Source organism: Neolamprologus brichardi, chromosome 16 (assembly GCF_056152115.1).
Source record: "Neolamprologus brichardi isolate AB-2024 chromosome 16, ASM5615211v1, whole genome shotgun sequence".
Taxonomy (NCBI): Eukaryota; Metazoa; Chordata; class Actinopteri; order Cichliformes; family Cichlidae; genus Neolamprologus; species Neolamprologus brichardi.
In genome coordinates this window covers 35,283,195-35,301,561 of record NC_142119.1, presented here as the reverse complement: position 1 = coordinate 35,301,561, position 18,367 = coordinate 35,283,195, and the positions used below count along the sequence as shown (strand labels likewise).

At 40.8% G+C, this 18,367-nt stretch overlaps 1 protein-coding gene across 1 annotated transcript in view; it reads left to right on the top strand.

The window, feature by feature from the left end:
- Positions 1-18,367, top strand: part of fer1l6 (fer-1 like family member 6) — a 58,868-nt gene continuing 40,501 nt past the window's right edge. The window contains exons 1-14 of the mRNA XM_087829936.1: positions 1-87; positions 613-701; positions 4,971-5,082; positions 6,956-7,010; positions 7,170-7,301; positions 7,416-7,478; positions 7,565-7,643; positions 11,574-11,730; positions 14,122-14,308; positions 14,450-14,551; positions 14,688-14,778; positions 14,872-14,989; positions 15,131-15,353; positions 18,259-18,367. Coding sequence (XP_087686062.1) covers positions 626-701; positions 4,971-5,082; positions 6,956-7,010; positions 7,170-7,301; positions 7,416-7,478; positions 7,565-7,643; positions 11,574-11,730; positions 14,122-14,308; positions 14,450-14,551; positions 14,688-14,778; positions 14,872-14,989; positions 15,131-15,353; positions 18,259-18,367 — 1,504 coding nt within the window. The 5' untranslated portion in view covers positions 1-87; positions 613-625. The remainder of the gene's footprint in view (positions 88-612; positions 702-4,970; positions 5,083-6,955; positions 7,011-7,169; positions 7,302-7,415; positions 7,479-7,564; positions 7,644-11,573; positions 11,731-14,121; positions 14,309-14,449; positions 14,552-14,687; positions 14,779-14,871; positions 14,990-15,130; positions 15,354-18,258) is intronic.

Here is an 18,367-nt window from a genome sequence, read left to right as displayed (position 1 = left end):
CGAAAGCATATAACGTGCAGTCTTGCGTGTCCAACTGGCAAAAGTGAAGAGTGCGGTCTTGTGACTCACACTGGATCCCAAACAAAGGTAGGAAACGTCTCACTACTGCGATGTTTAGCTTATTTGTCTTATTTGAAATTATGAAGCTTATTCTTGAAAATGGAGAGGATGTCTCTCCTGATCCATAGTAGATGGGCGTGAGAGCTAAATCTCACATGCTACTTTTGGACTAGGTGTATGGTTAAACCTCTGTTTCTATGATTATATATTTACTATATGCAAAGGAGTTAAACAGGCAACGTTTAATAGAAATGAATGATAGTTTACATATTTCAGCTTCTCGTGCTGCAGGAAAGACATCAAGCCTATGCTCATCAGTGGCTAAAAAGTTATTTTACTCAATAAATAACAATAACATATAATTATATGTTGCCAGTGATCTGTTGGATGTTAAAAGGTTAAAAAAAGGGATCAGACACAAAGATGTATCTGGCTTTTCCTTTGTCTGTGCTCTCATGTTTATTAGCTGACCTGCATTTCAACATAAAGATAAAGCTGATACGGGTAAAAATAAGTCCTGACTACATGAAAGTTTTATTCTCCTGTGAGCAGGAAGCCCAAAAAAATGTTTGGCCTGAAAGTGAAGAAGAAGAAGAAGAAAGACAATGAAGATCTGGTTCTGGCAAACAAGGGAGCCACAGGTAAGGCCTGCAACACACACACACACACACACCTGCCTCAAACACACAACATCCTTAAAAACATGATGTCGTGCTGTAGATGACCTTACATTAACATATAGAAAGCATATAAACATCTTAGTGATATTAATGCAAAGTTTCATAAAACTAATAAATACTTAAAAACTGTTAAATGGAGAACTTTTCATGCTCATTATACTTTTTACTTGAAATCAGGAATCCAGAGCCAGTTTGGTCCTAATGGGCTCCCTCACTCTTGAACAGTGTTGGTCAAGTTACTTATATAGTAATTAGTTACTAATTACTTATTACTTCTCAAAGGAAGTAATCCTGCTACTTTACTGACTACTCATTTTCAAAATTAATTAGTTATATTATTAAATAGTTACTTTTAAAAAACTTGATACATCCTGAATGTTATAAAGCAACTTTTTAGCACAATTGTATTTATCAAGGTTTGCTGTGCAGGCAGAGGTTGGAGCCAAACGCAGGACTCTGAGGAAACAGCTTTTATTCACTGAGAAACAGCACACGAGCAGTAGAAATAAAACAAAAACTAAAACTAGGAAAAATGACCTAAAAAGTGAGGATATGACATGACAAAACATGATGAGTGAGGAACACACAGCTAATGAAGGATGTGACTGAGGACTTAAATACACCGGATAACCAGACGATAGAAACACCGCTGGGACTAATTTGACATAACAGGACAAAGGGGAAGCAAAACTGAACACACTTACATAGGACATGTTAAAACATGACGTATGCACAGAGACACGACTGCCTGGATACGAAACACGGAACAGTGACTGAAACTAAAAGCTAGAACAACGAATATAACATCAAGAGAACTGTGAAGGTTCTCAGTCATCCAGGTCATCGTAGTCTGAGGAGCTTGGAAAGAAAAGCGTCTGGACTTCTTTGAGTTGCTTGAAGACGTTTCACCTCTCATCCGAGAACCTTCTTCTTCCATCTGACCTCAGGAAATCACATGATAGGGTGGGGCCAGGTTTCACAAAGAGCTCACCCGAAACTCTGGCTGATTGGGACCCACACCCAGTTTCACACCTTGGCTCAGGCGATTAGAGGATCATCAGGGGGTCCTTTTGTCCCTCTGTGGGGGGAAACTCCCACTAGGTTTAATCTGGGACTCTCCACCATTTGAACTTAGAACCGAAGAAGCTTCTATGATGAGAGGTGAAACGTCTTCAAGTAACTTAAAGAAGTCCAGACGCTTTTCTTTGCAAGCTCCTTTGACTACGATGACCTGGATGACTGAGAACCTTCACAGACTTTAAGGCTGTAAACCACAAAAATATTTAAGGCAAGTAACTCTGAATTAGTGTGCAGACATTTTAACTTTGTAACTTTGTTATCAGCAAAGTCCTTAATGGGCGTAATACCTGCACGGACCCTGCTCGACAGGCTGCACTCATCTGGCATGGGGTTAGCAACTAGCCTTCACTCAGCGACTGAGTTTTCACTGTAGCAGTCCCCCAGACCAAGGAAGAAGTAGAGAGATCCTCCACGGGTCCAGTGATTTCCACTTTAAGATTCGAAGTGCAGCTTGCCACTAACTAAGCGACAGAGCCCTCTACTGGACACTAGCTGTAGCTGTACAGGCTTATATCAATAAACGAAAAACAGACCTTTACACATATTCCATTCAAGGCCATAACCTGCTGATATTTTTATAAACTGTTTGATTAACACACATCTGAACATCACATTGTTAAGAAGACACAAATTTAAGGTATTTTTCTAAGTCCTTGTCAGTTCTCCCACCCATTTTTTCTTAAGGTCAAGGAAAAGAGGTTAGAAATAGGAGACAGGAGGGACTTTATTTTTATACGGTAGGTGGAAGTGGAGCTACGTCATTCACCTTTCATACAGCCATTGGTGCTGACATGGTGAACACACTCACACGCAGAGAGACAGAGCTCAATAATTGAAAATGTGTGCAGCAGCTTTTGGTCTTTTATAAATAAAACAGATGCACAAACTCCTTTTAGGTTTCAAATTAACAATCAAATAAAATCCATCTCAAAACATGTTTCTTGTCTATTTCAGTACCATGACAGGCAGCTTTAAACTCAGTAAGTAGGGAGTTGAATTACTATAACAAATCTAGTGTTGTGAGTTTTAATTATCAGGTTTTTTTCTCCTAAATTCCTTTTTAAAAAGTAGTTGTCATATTCATGTTTCAGTTTCAGGATTAACTGTGTGTTACAAGTGGTTTGAGGAGGATTTCATTATCATCTGCTGTTCACAGTATATATCTCAGCTATAACTAAGACTCATACACAAGCCAACGTTACGGTGACTGATGTACAACTGTATGATAGCACTACAATAACCACTGTCTGATGTTTACTTTCTTATACTTGGAAATACTTGTACTACTGTGACTTTTATGTTCGTATCTTTCCTGTCATGCGTGCGTTAAGGATGGGTGATGGCTGCCTTCTTGATCCAGCATTAAAAAGAATAGAAAAGAAATATACTCACTTCACCTTTAGGAAAATCTAAATTATTTCTGAGCTGATCCAAAAATAATAGACTGAGTTCAAAATTTAAATTATTTTAAAATTAATTTAAAATTTACACAATGCCACGTCATTTTTCTTTGCCTCATATTCCTGCATTTCTTTGCCCTTTTCAGTTACATGCCTTTCACGATTGCTGGATCTCGCTCCTTGTTGAAGTCGTCAGCTTCTTCAGCAGGGTTCAACATTTTGTTACTGTAATGTGTATGTTGCTCTATGTGACAGTGTTGGGAAGGTTACTTTTAAATGTATTCCATTACAGATTACAGATTACATGCCCCAAAATGTATTCTGTAACGTATTCTGTTACGTTACTCAATGAGAGTAACGTATTCTGAATACTTTGGATTACTTAATATATTATCATGCTGTTTACAACTACATGAATGTACTATTGCTGTGATTTATTACTGTTACTGAAGGTCCGCGGCTCCGAACCGTAGTAAAGGGACCTCTGGCTAATACGGTGGGTTCTGTGTCGGCTCGTAGCTGAAAACTAGCTTTACTTTGTTGTCTGGGTCAACTTTGCTAGCAGAGACAGAGAGAGGCGTTGAAAGGCTGCTCCAACGGAACTTATTGTTTCAGAGGAAAACACGAACACGGTGTACAGTCGAGTCTTAATAGCTTACTTACAGCTGGGCTCGTCAGGCTCTCTTCTTGGCTGCAGTGGTTATTATTATATTTACATGCTTCCAGCTCCCGTTTCTGCTCGATGACAGCTGTACTTTTCCTTTTTCTCCCTCCCTCGCTCACAGACACATAACGGGTATGGCAGTCCATTCTCCCTGCAGCACGGACTACACTGCCCATGATGCTACATTCTTCAGAGCTATACCTGTAGCATTCTGCCTGTTAGCTTAGCACAACAACAACAGGCGCTCTCTCACCCAGGAAACACGCAGAGAGAGAGCGTCACCCTGTAACCATGGCAACCGTAACGCTGCCGCCTGGAACAACAGAACGTAGCTGTCAAACAAAACCCAAACAGTCCTGACCCGCCACAATATGAAACAGGGAAGTACCGCCGTGTAATCCATTTATTTCAACAAAGTAACTGTATTCTAAATACCACCTTTTTAAACGGTAACTGTAACAGAATACAGTTACTCATATTTTGTATTTTAAATACGTAACGGCGGTACATGTATTCCGTTACTCCCCAACGCTGTATGCGACAACGTCTGGACTTAAATTTAAGTGAGTATTACTTTAACTGTTGGAAACAATGCTCACATCAGACGTTTACACCATGTAAATAAACAGATTAGCACCCACATATTTGACAACATGTAACTGTAAATACTGCTGATATACCACAACGTTACTTTCAAGAAGAATAAACCCATTTTAATTTTTTCACTTACATTTTGAACAGATGCAAAACTCGAAAACCTGAGAACTTTCATCTCTAAACGTTTAAGATCCACAAATGAATTACAAAAATAGGAAGGAATTGAAAATAACACGAGCAGCAAAAAGACTAAATTAATTGAATAATAGGCAGCAGAACTGAATCGAATGAAAGCATTACAATAAACTAATAAAGACATGTGGCCAGAGAGAAAGGAACAGGGATGGGGGCACTCATGCAACAACAGTATATGCACATGGTTGCGCATTTTTCATGTACACACAATTCCCCCAAACTATCACTACTGACTGGCCTTTAAGATCTTTTCAGTCAGGAAAGAATCCTGAAATTGTTTGTTTATGCTTATAGACAGTGAGGTGGAGGCCGCTCCTGAAGCTTCTCTCCTACTGGAGGGAGAAAACACTGACGATAAACCAAAACAATCTGCAGCAAGAACCAGAACAATCCCGAACACCAACAGGTACGAGTTTTCATGCTTACAGTACCAATCAGATTATCTCTGTCCAGACAGGTGTTTCCACAACAACACTTCTAGGAAAATATCATGCGTCAGTGGTGACTGGTGGTAACAACATTTTGGGGTTGGAACTGGGTCACTAAAAGAAGATGTTATGAACCTGACAATGGGGGAAATAATCCGTTCCTCTCCCACTGAATCGATAAGTTAGCTCTCTGAGAAAGAAATGAACAGTCTCTAATTTTATGGTAGTTTCAGTTTTGTTGGTATGCACGGTGGTACAGTGTTTCTTGAAGTTGGTCACCAGGTTTGCATCCATCTCAGGAGGGGTTTTAACCGACTCCTCTCTCTACAGATACTCTCTCCTGTAGACTTCTTGAAATTATCTTAGTGACCCTCAACGTGCTGCCCAGCTTGCAACAGCACAGAGGATAGCACTGGAGTCTTTTAGCCTCCATTTCAAGATTGATCAAAGACTACCTACCAATAGTTAATCTTAAATATGATCAGCCTGTCTATGCTATCAGCTACGTACCACGGGCTTTCAAGCTGGCGGTAGTTAAACCATTACCTAAAAACTAGGGGTGCAACGATACACAAAATTCACGGTTCGATATTTTTTCGATACAAAAAAAATGTTCATGCCTTTTTAATTTGTCATTTATTAAAATTATAAATATATATTTTAACTCAAAAGTACAGTTTTTAAATTTAATGTTGCTGAAACAACAAAGTGATAAAATAATAAATATCTGATCGAGAACTCACTCATCTTTGGAAAAGAGAGTTTATTACAGAGAAATGGCTCTTTCCAAAATAAAAGCTCTACTATACGCTTCTTCTGGGCTATATTCTCAGCAGCATATTAAACATATCAGGTCCCCATAAGGAGAATCATGTGCTAACGGCTGTCTAAATGACTCGGGTAAAGTTTGTAGCATGCGTGCTTGTTGTTTTTGTCTGCTTCCACTTGTCTTTGCACTAGGATGATGTCGGAGTAAATGTGCAGTCATATTCATTGTGTTCCCACTAGTGCTGTCAGCGTTAATCTGAAATGACGTTAACGCCACAACACGGCAAATCTCCGTTAACGAGCTAATCGCCCCGTGCGTGGGGCTGGACGGCCAACACGTTAACGAGCTAACTGCGCTAACACACTAGTTCCCACCCATGTAATTGAGCATTGCGTGGCACATCCAACATACTGTTTTACTTTAGTCCATGACGCGCTTACCTTCAGGGTCATACGTCACATGAAGACCAAAATAGTTCCAAACGCCAGATCTGAATGAGGGTGGGGGAGGTTCAATTTGCCATGTTGCAGAGAGCTTAGCTTCTGTCTTGCTAGCTTGCGCTGCGCTCAGTGAATCTGTGTTCGACTACTCCGCCTAGGCTGCACTGTCGAGCGCAGATCCACTGAGCGCTCAACACAGACAGCACCGTCAGAAGGAAAGTTGATAAAATAAATTAAAAATTTTGTATTGTTCGATACATATGCGTACCGAACCGAAAGCACTGTATCGAACGGTTCAATATCGATACGAGTATTGTTGCACCCCTACTAAAAACCCATCGCTGGACTCAGGTCTCTTAGCTAATTATAGTCTTACTTTATATTTATCTAATGTTTTTCTGGAGTTTTGGTTGATGTCCTTCTCCATCAAAATGAGAATACTATAAAAATTGGAAATTTTTAAGTTTTTGGAAGTAAGCCAACTTAAAAATTCAGCAGGTGATCAAAAAATTATTTCCTTTACTGTAATATTTAATTGTAGAAACAATAGCCAACTAGAGAAGTAACCGTGGCCCTAAATACACCTGGACTGTGTTTCTCTACTAGCAATAACCTCATTTGTCTCTGACCGTCTTCCCATAGGTCCAAACTGAATACTCGCATTCAGGACAGTGAAGCGAAACCCCAGAGCTTCCAGGTAATCGCATCCACAACTAGATGTGGTTTTTTTTAATGTACTGAGACATGTGGGTGTTGGTATTTCATATTTTCAGTTGTATGTAAACTGGACAATTGTCTTAACCCTGATGGGAACACATGCTCTAATAACACGTGCTGTTGTTTATCTGGCTCATAGATTGCCATTAATATCACAGAGGCCAGACAGCTCGTGGGGGAGAACATTGACCCGAGCATAGTGATAGAGATTGGTGATGAGAAGAAGCAGACATCAGTCAAGGAAGGAACCAATGCTCCTTTTTACAATGAGGTAAAAAATAAAAATAAACAAAAAGAACCCATTTGAACCAGCTGTGCTTCAGTACAATAGTTTACTGTGCATTAACACAATCTGTCACCCTGTCCTGTCATTTCTTTCCATCAGTATTTCGTGTTTGACTTTTTTGCCCACAAAGATCTCTTCTTCGACAAAGTGATCAAGCTGACGGTGGGTAAAGACTGCAGCGATACGTTTCAAAAGTCCAGTGTTTAGCTTTTAAGTGATTTTAGTTTCTGCCTTCATTCTCTCTCCAGGTTTTACACTCTAAAATGCTGAGGAGTTTCTCTGTTGGATCCTTTAAGTTAGATGTGTGGACAGTCTACAAACAGCCAGGTATCCTAAATTTTTAATATGCAATATGTTGCCAAACGTATCATACACACATATCCAAATAACTGAGACTACAAACATTAGAAAACAACTTAGAACAACCCGTTCTTAGTAAATTCCAGTGTGAGACGTGATTATCAAATTAGTTAATGTTATTTGAAAAGTAATCATGTACAATATTAACACAAATGTTGCCGTTCAGCACATTTTACCAAAGTGAGCTTAAGCATCAGTATAGTCCCTTGCGAGGTCAGGTGATAGGATGCTACCTGTGCTACAAGTCCAGTCATGAAATTTCCTTACTACTAAATATTCCACAATTAACTTCAATTCAATTTTATTTATATAGCGCCAAATCACAACAAAAGTCGCCTCAAGGCGCTTCATAGATACAGAGAAAAACCCAACAATCATATGACCCCCTATGAGCAAGCACTTTGGCGACAGTGGGAAGGAAAAACTCCCTTTTAACAGGAAGAAACCTCCGGCAGAACCAGGCTCAGGGAGGGGCGGGGCCATCTGCTGTGATTGGTTGGGGTGAAAGAAGGAAGACAGGATAAAGACATGCTGTGGAAGAGAGACAGAGGTTAATAACAGATATGATTCAATGCAGAGAGGTCTGTTAACACATAGTGAGTGAGAAAGGTGACTGGAAAGGAAAAACTCAATGCATCATGGGAATCCCCCGGCAGCCTACGTCTATTGCAGCATAACTAAGGGAGGATTCAGGGTCACCTGGTCCAGCCCTAACTATATGCTTTAGCAAAAAGGAAAGTTTTAAGCCTAATCTTAAAAGTAGAGATAGTGTCTGTCTCCTGAATCCAAACTGGAAGCTGGTTCCACAGAAGAGGGGCCTGAAAACTGAAGGCTCTGCCTCCCATTCTACTTTTAAATACTCTAGGAACAACAAGTAGGCCTGCAGAGCGAGAGTGAAGTGCTCTAATAGGGTGATATGGTACTACAAGGTCATTAAGATAAGATGGGGCCTGATTATTTAAGACCTTGTATGTGAGGAGCAGGATTTTGAACAGGAAGCCAAAACAGGAGAAATCTGCTCTCTCTTTCTAGTCCCTGTCAGGACTCTTGCTGCAGCATTTTGGATTAGCTGAAGGCTTTTCAGGGAGTTTTTAGGACTTCCTGATAATAATGAATTACAGTCGTCCAGCCTGGAAGTAATAAATGCATGAACTAGTTTTTCAGCGTCACTCTGAGACAGGATATTTCTAACTTTAGAGAGGTTGCACAAATGGAAGAACGCAGTCTTACACATTTGTTTAATATGTGCGTTGAAGGTCAAAAATGACTCCAAGGTTCCTCACAGTGTTACTGGAGGCCAAGGTAATGCCATCCAGAGTAAGAATCTGCTTAGATACCATATTTCTAAGATTTTCAGCGCCGAGTACAATGACCTCAGTTTTATCTGAGTTAAGAAGCAGAAAGTTAGTGGCCATCCAAGTCTTTATGTCTTTAAGACATTCCTGCAGTTTAACTAATTGGTGTGTGTTATCTGGCTTCATGGACAGATAGAGCTGGGTGTCATCTGCATAGCAGTGAAAATGTTATGTCTTCTAATGATGCTGCCTAGGGGAAGCATGTATAATGTAAACAGAATTGGTCCTAGCACTGAACCCTGTGGAACTCCATAATTAACCTCAGTGTGTGAAGAGGACTCTCCATTTACATGCACAAATTGGAGTCTATTAGATAGATAAGATACAAACCACTGCAGTGCAATACCTGTAATACCTACAGCATGTTCTAATCGCTCTAATAGGATATTATGGTCAACAGTATCGAATGCTGCACTAAGGTCAAGAAGGACAAGCACAGAGATGAGTCCACTGTCAGAGGCCATAAGAAGATCATTTGTAACCTTCACTAAAGCTGTTTCTGTGCTGTGATGAGCTCTGAAACCTGACTGAAACTCTTCAAATAAACCATTCCTCTGCAGATGATCTGTTAGCTGTTTGACAACTACTCTTTCAAGGATGTTTGATATGAAAGGAAGGTTGGAGATTGGCCTATAATTAGCTAAGACTGCTGGGTCTAGAGATGGCTTTTTGAGTAAAGGTTTAACTGCAGCCAGCTTGAAGGCCTGTGGTACATAGCCGATTATTAGAGATAGGTTGATCATGTTTAAGATCGAAGCATTAATCAATGGCAGGACTTCTTTGAGCAGTTTTGTAGGAATGGGGTCTAAAAGACACGTTGATGGTTTGGAGGAAGTAATTATTGAAGTTAACTCAGAAAGATCGATTGGAGAAAAAGAGTCTAACTTAACATCAATGGAACTAAGAGTAGCTGTAGATAATATTACATCTGTGGGATGATTATTGGTAATTTTTTCTCTAATGATTAAAATTTATTTGTGAAGAAGTTCATGAAGTCATCACTAGTTAACGTTAAAGGGATGGTTGGCTCAAAAGAGCTCTGACTTTTTGTCAGCCTGGCTACAGTGCTGAAGAGAAACCTGGGGTTGTTCTTATTTTATTCAATCAGTGATGAGTAGTAAGCTGTTCTGGCTTTGCGGAGGCCTTTCTTATAAAGCAACAAACTATTTCTCCAGGCTAAATGATGATCCTCTAAATTTGTGACACGCCATTTCCTCTCCAGCTTACGAGTCATCTGCTTTAGGGTACGTGTTTGAGAATTATACCACGGAGTCAGGTACTTCTGATTAGAGACCTTAGTTTTCACTGGAGCTACAGTATCCAGAGTCGTACGTAACTGCTTGTTGTTATTTATTATAACAAAGTGGAAGTAATTGGGAATTTGCTTCCACTTTGCAACTTAGCCATGAAGTGGTGCATAAAATCACAGAGCAGAGTCAGTGGATGCTGAGAATCCAAATCAGAATACTTGGTTATAGTTGCTCAAGACAATAAAAAAAGTAACAGAATGAACTAAATAAGTATTACAACATTACAAAATATAAGAAATAGCTCTAATATATACAAGTAGCTCAATTATAAATATCCAGAATATTACAGAAATTAAATATGTATGATTCATATTTTACTATAAAGTGTAAAACTTAATGAAAAAGGGAGTCCAGCTCCATGCTCACAACATTACACTGTGGACTAGTTTATTGAGTCTGTTAGCATCTGTAACCCTCAACACTCCTAAACCCTGCGGAAAGCTTTCCTACAAGAGTTGAAGCTATTGTAGCTGGAAAGGTTGAGCAACATCCTATTAACCTGTGGACTAAGAATGAAATGCGCTTCTGGAAGAATGTTCCAGGAAATTCACACAAACACATTTCTTCTGGAAAGTCTTCCCAGAAGAGCTGAAGCTGTTACAGCTGTAAATGCTGGGCCAACACCACATTAAACCCTGTGGTTTTACAATGGCATGTCTCTCACTTTAGAGTGGATGTAGCTCACGCGGTAGCGCAGATGATCGACTTTAGGGAAGGGTGGTGTTTCATTCACTGGCTGCTCAGGTCTTCATGCCAAATATCCTTGGGAACGATGCTAACACCAAGTTGCTCAGTGTGTGCGAATGTTAGATAGAAAGCACTTTAGCACAGAAAAAAGTGCTTGTATGCTTGATGTGTTGGAGTGCTCCGAGAGAGCAGGAAAGAGCCATATAATAATCATTAAGTTCATAGGTGTGTGAAGACAGACGAGGGAATAATTTTGGCAACATAGCGTATGTAACGTAACTTTTCTAGTGGAGAGTTTTAGCAGTTTGGTCAAGATTAAAGCAGCCTTTGAAAACGGTTTGCTTTTTGACGAACTCTGACCTGCTTGACTGTCACAAAAAACAAACCAACAACAAGACTCAAATTCTAATGAAGTGATCTTCTACAGAAATGTGTTTGTGCCAACTTGGCACAGACTCATATATTTCTCAGATAATTAATTTAATTTCATTTATTGAATTTACCTGTTCATAAATCACACTAGTGTCTCTTCCTTACTCCTGTAGGTCACCAGTTCATCAATAAGTGGGCAATGCTAACCGAATGTGGTGACATTAGCACTGGGGTCAAAGGTTATATCAAGTGTGACATCAGCATTTCATCGAAGGGAGATACCATGCAGCCAGGACAAAAAGCAAGTGATGCCGAGGAGCAGATAGACAAGTATGAACCATCTTTTTAATGTCATTCATAATTTAACTGACCAGATGTTTTTGTAGATTTCTGAGAAAGAAACATAAATTGTCTGTTTGTTTGTTTTCAGTCTAGGATCCAGTTTTCAAGATATTTAATGTGATTTATGTAAATAAATCAGTCAAGGAGATGCTGTGAGCACCACTGAAAAATAAACTTGACTGTTGTCCACATCACAATGAAAAGAAATATTGTTCTTCTGGAAAATAGTGCCAAGTGGCACCAGGTACAAAGACAAAAGGTGGTCCAAGAATGGAAACTTATGTTAAGGGAGGGAAGCAGAGGTGCAGCTAAAACTATCAGTGCTGACACAGAAACTTATCAGAGAGGAAGGACCTAAACCATTGGAGAGCTGAGGCAGTGATGCCCACCAGTCATAATCCACAGTGTCAAAGACATCAGTAACATACAGTGGCTTGCAAAAGTATTCGGCCTCCTTGAACTTTCCCACGTTTTGTCACATTACAGCCACAAACATGAATCGGTTTTATTGGAATTCCCAGTGAAAGACCAACACAAAGTGGTGCACACGTGAGAAGTGGAACGAAAATCATACATGATTCCAAACATTTTTACAAATAAATAACTGCAAAGTGGGGTGTGCGTAATTATTCAGCCCCCTGAGTCAATACTTTGTAGAACCACCTTTTGCTGCAATTCCAGCTGCCAGTCTTTTAGGGTCTGTCTCTACCAGCTTTGCACATCTACAGACTGAAATCTTTGCCCATTCTTCTTTGCAAAACAGCTCCAGCTCAGTCAGATTAGATGGACAGCGTTTGTGAACAGCAGTTTTCAGATCTTGCCACAGATTCTCGATTGGATTTAGATCTGGACTTTGACTGGGTCATTCTAACACATGGATATGTTTTGTTTTAAACCGTTCCATTGTTGCCCTGGCTTTATGTTTAGGGTCGTTGTCCTGCTGGAAGGTGAACCTACGCCCCAGTCTCAAGTCTTTTGCAGACTCCAAGAGGTTTTCTTCCAAGATTGCCCCATATTTGGCTCCATCCATCTTCCCATCAACTCTGACCAGCTTCCCTGTCCCTGCTGAAGAGAAGCCCCCCCAGAGCATGATGCTGCCACCACCATATTTGACAGTGGGGATGGTGTGTTCAGAGTCATGTGCAGTGTTTTGCATTTTGGCCAAAAAGTTACACGTTGGTCTCGTCTGACCAGAGCAGCTTCTTCCACATGTTTGCTGTGTCCCCCACATGGCTTGTGGCAAACTGCAAACGGGACTTCTTATGGTTTTCTGTTAACAATGGCTTTCTTCTTGCCACTCTTCCATAAAGGCCAACTTTGTGCAGTGCACGACTAATATTGGGGTGGCTGTAGCTCAGGTGGTAGAGCAGGTCATCTACTGATCGGAAGGTTGGTGGTTCGATTCCTGGCTTCCCCTAGTCTGCATGCCAAATGTCCTTGGGCAAGATACTAACCCCAAATTGCTCTCCGATGCGTCCATCGGAGTATGAATGTGTGTGAATGTCAGTTAGAAAGCACCTAGGAAAAATGTGCTTGTGCGAATGGGTGTGAATGGGTGAATGCACAAGTTGTATAAAGCGCTTTGAGTGCTCAGAAGAGTAGAAAAGCGCTATATAAGAACCAGTCCATTTACCATTTACCATAATAGTCGTCCTATGGACAGATTCCCCACCTGAGCTGTAGATCTCTGCAGCTCGTCCAGAGTCACCATGGGCCTCTTGGCTGCATTTCTGATCAGCGCTCTCCTTGTTCGGCCTGGGAGTTTAGGTGGACGGCCTTGTCTTGGTAGGTTTACAGTTGTGCCATACTCCTTCCATTTCTGAATGATGGCGTGAACAGAGCTCCGTGGGATGTTCAAGGCACACTCAGTGCTGTGGTGAGTATTAATTATCACTTTGTATTAGTTCTGCTGGGTTATGCAACATGATATCCAGAGGCAGTGCCGCTGTGCAGCATTTCTGCAAAGAGTGTGGACCAGGTGCTGTTTCAGGTCATCCCCCGAGTCGTTATCCCGAAAGAGGCACTAGTTGACCACAACACATTGTTCATTGTCACACTAAAAGAGCTGTACGAATTATTGGGCGTTAAATATGTTCGGACCAGCGTCTGCCACCCTTTCATGAGGATGGACACAATTGGGATTGCTGGTTCGACCCTCTGTTGTTTGCAGTGCAGGAGGTGATCCAGGCGTCCACGGGATTTTCTCCTCTTGAAATGAACATCTTTGAGCAAGCACAAGGGCTGCTCGAATCAGAGATATCAGTATATCCAAAAGCTTAAGTTATTATGAGACTTGCCTTTGTGCTGCTCATCCCTCCACTTGTTGCTCATAATTCGTAGCAAATTTGATATAAGTGTATGGTTTATTGTCCTCCTCAGGAACCTGTTGATTCCAGAGGGGTTTCCTTCGGAACGACCATGGGCTCGTTTCTGTGTGAAGGTGTATCGAGCTGAAGGCCTTCCCCGCAACAACTCCAGCATCATGGCTAATGTCACCAAGGCCTTCATAGGAGAAAACACAGCACTCATAGACCCATATGTTGTGGTCAGCTTCTTCAAACAAGTGGTTGGTTAAATGTCATTTATTAGCAGATAAGACTAATCATTTATATTTAGATATTAAACATAAAAGCTACTTTTCACTGCCTCCTTGTTCCTAGGGGCACTGGTTCTGGTATATGTTCTAATCATTTACTTGTCCCTTCAGGGTCGGACATCAACACAAAAGTCGACAGCAGATCCGGTGTGGAATGAGCAGATTGTCTTCACTGAAATGTTTCCTCCTCTGTGTCAGAGACTGAAGATCCAGGTATGAACGCAGAAGTGCTCACTTCATGTTTGTATGTAGTTTCACTGTGATTTACACTTGGAAAGAGTCATAGTTTAAATCACTGACCTCATATCAAACTAATGTTTCAAGAATTCTGGCTTCTCCTTCCTCGTAGGTTTGGGATGAGGGAAGCATGAACGACGTTGCCATTGGAACCCATTACTTTGACCTGAGATGCATCTCCAATGAACAGGATGGTGACAGAGGTAGGAAGCAAAGTCCATGACACAAGAACTACTGAGGAACTGTTAGTTGATCTGTGGTGACTTTTATATCTCTTGTTTTTATTATTTCTCCAGGGTTTTTACCAACATTTGGCCCTGCTTGGATCAACCTGTATGGTTCTGCTCGAAATTTTTCTTTGGGTGATGACACAGGGGAGCTTAATGAGGGCATTGGAGAAGGTGTGTCATACAGGTAATATTAAAAGTTCATTCTTCTTTACCTTACAACATAAAGTGTCTGTTGTTGTGATTTGGCACTATGTAAATAAAACTGAATTGAATGGAACTGAATTAAACTGAAACCAATGAGCTGCCCGATTTCTGTTGGTATCAGGGGCCGACTCTACATGGAGCTGGCTGTTGAGATTCTGTCGGGAGGGACGGGGTCAGACTCCAAACTTAGCCGTATAACGAAGCCAATAAAAGATGCTAAAGCAGGAAAAGCTGGAGGGAAAGATGGGAAAACCCCTGCAGGAGGAGCAGGCACAGGTGGAGCTGCTGATGATGACAAAGGAAGAGCTGCAGCAGAGGTCCTGCCTGTGGATCCTCCTCCTGTGGTGAGAGGAGTGTGTGTGTGTGTGTGTGTGTGTGCTCCAATATTTTATCAGTATTCACACACTAAGATTAATTATGGAGTTCCACAGGGTTCAGTGCTAGGACCAATTCTGTTTACATTATACATGCTTCCCTTAGGCAGCATCATTAGAAGACATAGCATACATTTTCACTGCTATGCAGATGACACCCAGCTCTATCTTTCCATGAAGCCAGATAACACACACCAATGAGTTAAACTGCAGGAATGTCTTAAAGACATAAAGACCTGGATGGCCGCTAACTTTCTGCTTCTTAATTCAGATAAAACTGAGGTTAATGTACTTTAGCAATGGGTGCCGTTTAGCTCAGTGCATTGAACAGGCAACCACATGTCGTACAACTGAAAGTGGCCAGCCCGGGTGTGAGTCCAACCTGCCGCCCTTTGCTGCATGTCTTCCCCTCTTTCTTTCCCTCTGCTTTCCTGCCATTTCTTCACTGTATCTGTCAATAAAGCTGTAAAAGGCCCAAAATAAAAAATACTAAAAAACCCAGCAATATGATATACAACCAGATGCCTACTCTGGATGGCATTACCTTGGCCTCCAGTAACACTGTGAGGAACCTTGGAGTCATTTTTGACCAGGACATGTCCTTCAACGCACATATTAAACAAAGAATTCAAAATCCTGCTCCTCACACACAAGGTCTTAAATAATCAGGTTCCATCTTATCTTAATGACTTTGTGGTACCATATCACCCTATTAGAGCACTTCGCTCTCGCTCTGCAGGCCTACTTGTTGTTTCCTTTTTGCAAAAGCATATAGTTAGGGCTGGACCAGGTGACCCTGAATCCTCCCTTAGTTATGCTGCAATAGACGTAGACTGCCGGGGATTCCCATGATGCATTCTGAATGTTTCTCCTTTACTCACCTTTCTCACTCGCTATGTGTTTAAACACCTCACTGCATTTAATCATGAGTTGTTATTCATCTCTGTCTCTCGTCCACAGCGTGTCTTTGTCCTGTCTTACCCCCTCATCCATCGTCGGTCACAGCAGATGGCCCCGCCCCTCCCTGAGCCTGGTTCTGCTGGAGGTTTCTTCCTGTTAAAAGGGAGTTTTTCCTTCCCACTGTCGTCAAAGTGCTTGCTCATAGGGGGTCATATGATTGTTGGGGTTTTCCCTGTTTTGTCTGTATTATTGTAGGGTCTACCTTACAATATAAAGCCCCTTGAGGCTACTGTTGCTGTGATTTGGCAGTATACAAGTACAATTGAGTTGAATTGAACCTAATTCTGAGAGCTTCCACCAAAGCTAAATATATCGATTACACAAAAGATGGTTCTAACTGGGAACCATAAAACCATTGAGTTAACCAATTAGATGAAAAAGCATCTAATGGGGCAACATCATGCTGCCTTTTTCTAAAGTCAGATAAAATTCCAGGACTTTTGGCAGGACTTGCAAACAGTTCATGATTTTAGTAGTTTTACTGACCTGTAATATCTCCCTCTGGATGAGAGCATAGTGAAGCGTAAAAATGCATTTAGTAAAGTAATTAAGTATGGTTGAAATGTAGTCATACTTTAAATATTTCAATTTTATGCTGCTTTCTAGTTTTCTTCATTATTGTACTTCAAACCACTTTTTAATTGTTTAGATTTCTCCTTTAATGCAGATTTTAAAATATGGTGAAAGACCTGGTTCTAGTGCTTCTCTTTTGTGTCTGGGGATTCAAAGCGCTTTATGCAACATGCAGAATCCTAATAAATAGCCTAATCCGGTCGTTAAGTGACGACGTGACAAATCCTACTCCCGGGCCTAAAGTAGTCTGCGTTTAATATGGCTTTTGTGTTGTTAACATGTTTAATATTATGTATTTTCTTCTATTTAATCTCAAAAAGCTCCTAAAACAGTCAGCAATCACTGTTGACCTCCCTCGGCTTTTATTACCGCTAATCATTTATTTAAGCTCAGTTTTTAAAACCTTAGGATGTAACTACAGCCCAGCCCATGCAGCAGTATATGAATGACTAACCTCGTATTGTGGATGGATTATCTCAGTTGTTCTCCTGGCTGAAGTTTGGTCCTTTTACAGCATCCTGCCATGCGATTACATTTGTTCCTGACCACCGAGAACACTCACGTTAACTTTTATCGAGTGGAAAAAAAAGTTAGCTTGTTTATATTATGCTAACATAGCTGTGTCGCTAGCGGTCACGTAGCACATCATTATATAGCAGCTAGCCAAACTTCGGTAACCCTACAAACGTCACTGCTGTTTAGTTTTCTGTCTTCATTTATGTTGGAAGTGATAACAGAGCTGTACGTTTGAATTTGTTTCCAAAACCCCGCAGTCAGGACATGCTGTATTGTATTTAGATGGAAGCTAGCGAGCTAACTTAATGCTAACTTCTAACTCCGTTAAATGTCATAAATTCCGTTTTCATGGATGCCTGGATGTTAAACTCAATTGTTACACCTGGTAGAGCAGAACGCTGATCATTTTATTAAAGATGAAAGACTTTAGACAGTTTTTCAACTCTCAGTAATGCCATAGTGATCGTTTGATATATGGACCTGCAGCGGAGTTTAGGCCCAGACACGGCTAGTGACGTCAGACTTAACGACCGGATAGGATCTAATTATGATCAAAACATGTAAATACATGTTTTACCATTTGTGCAGTGCCACTTTTCATCTATTTTTCTATACAAAGGCACATGAGCTTGAAAATAAAACCCAGGTTTCATGTTTTTCCACCCGCTCGTACCTGGTACTTGGTCCCTCGTGTATCACCTCACTGAAAAATTCTGGAAACCTCCGTGTCTCCAGATGGATAATTACTTTCTCCATGTAGGTTGTGCAAAAAGAGTATTGTGCAAATTTCAGAGAAATGAATACATGAAGATGTTTCTGTGTCCAGCTTAATGCAGACGACAATGAGAGCTTCCTGCTGTTTGGTGCGTTGTTTGAGGCCACCATGATTGACAGGAAAATTGGAGAAAGGCCTATCAGCTTTGAGTTCTCTCTCG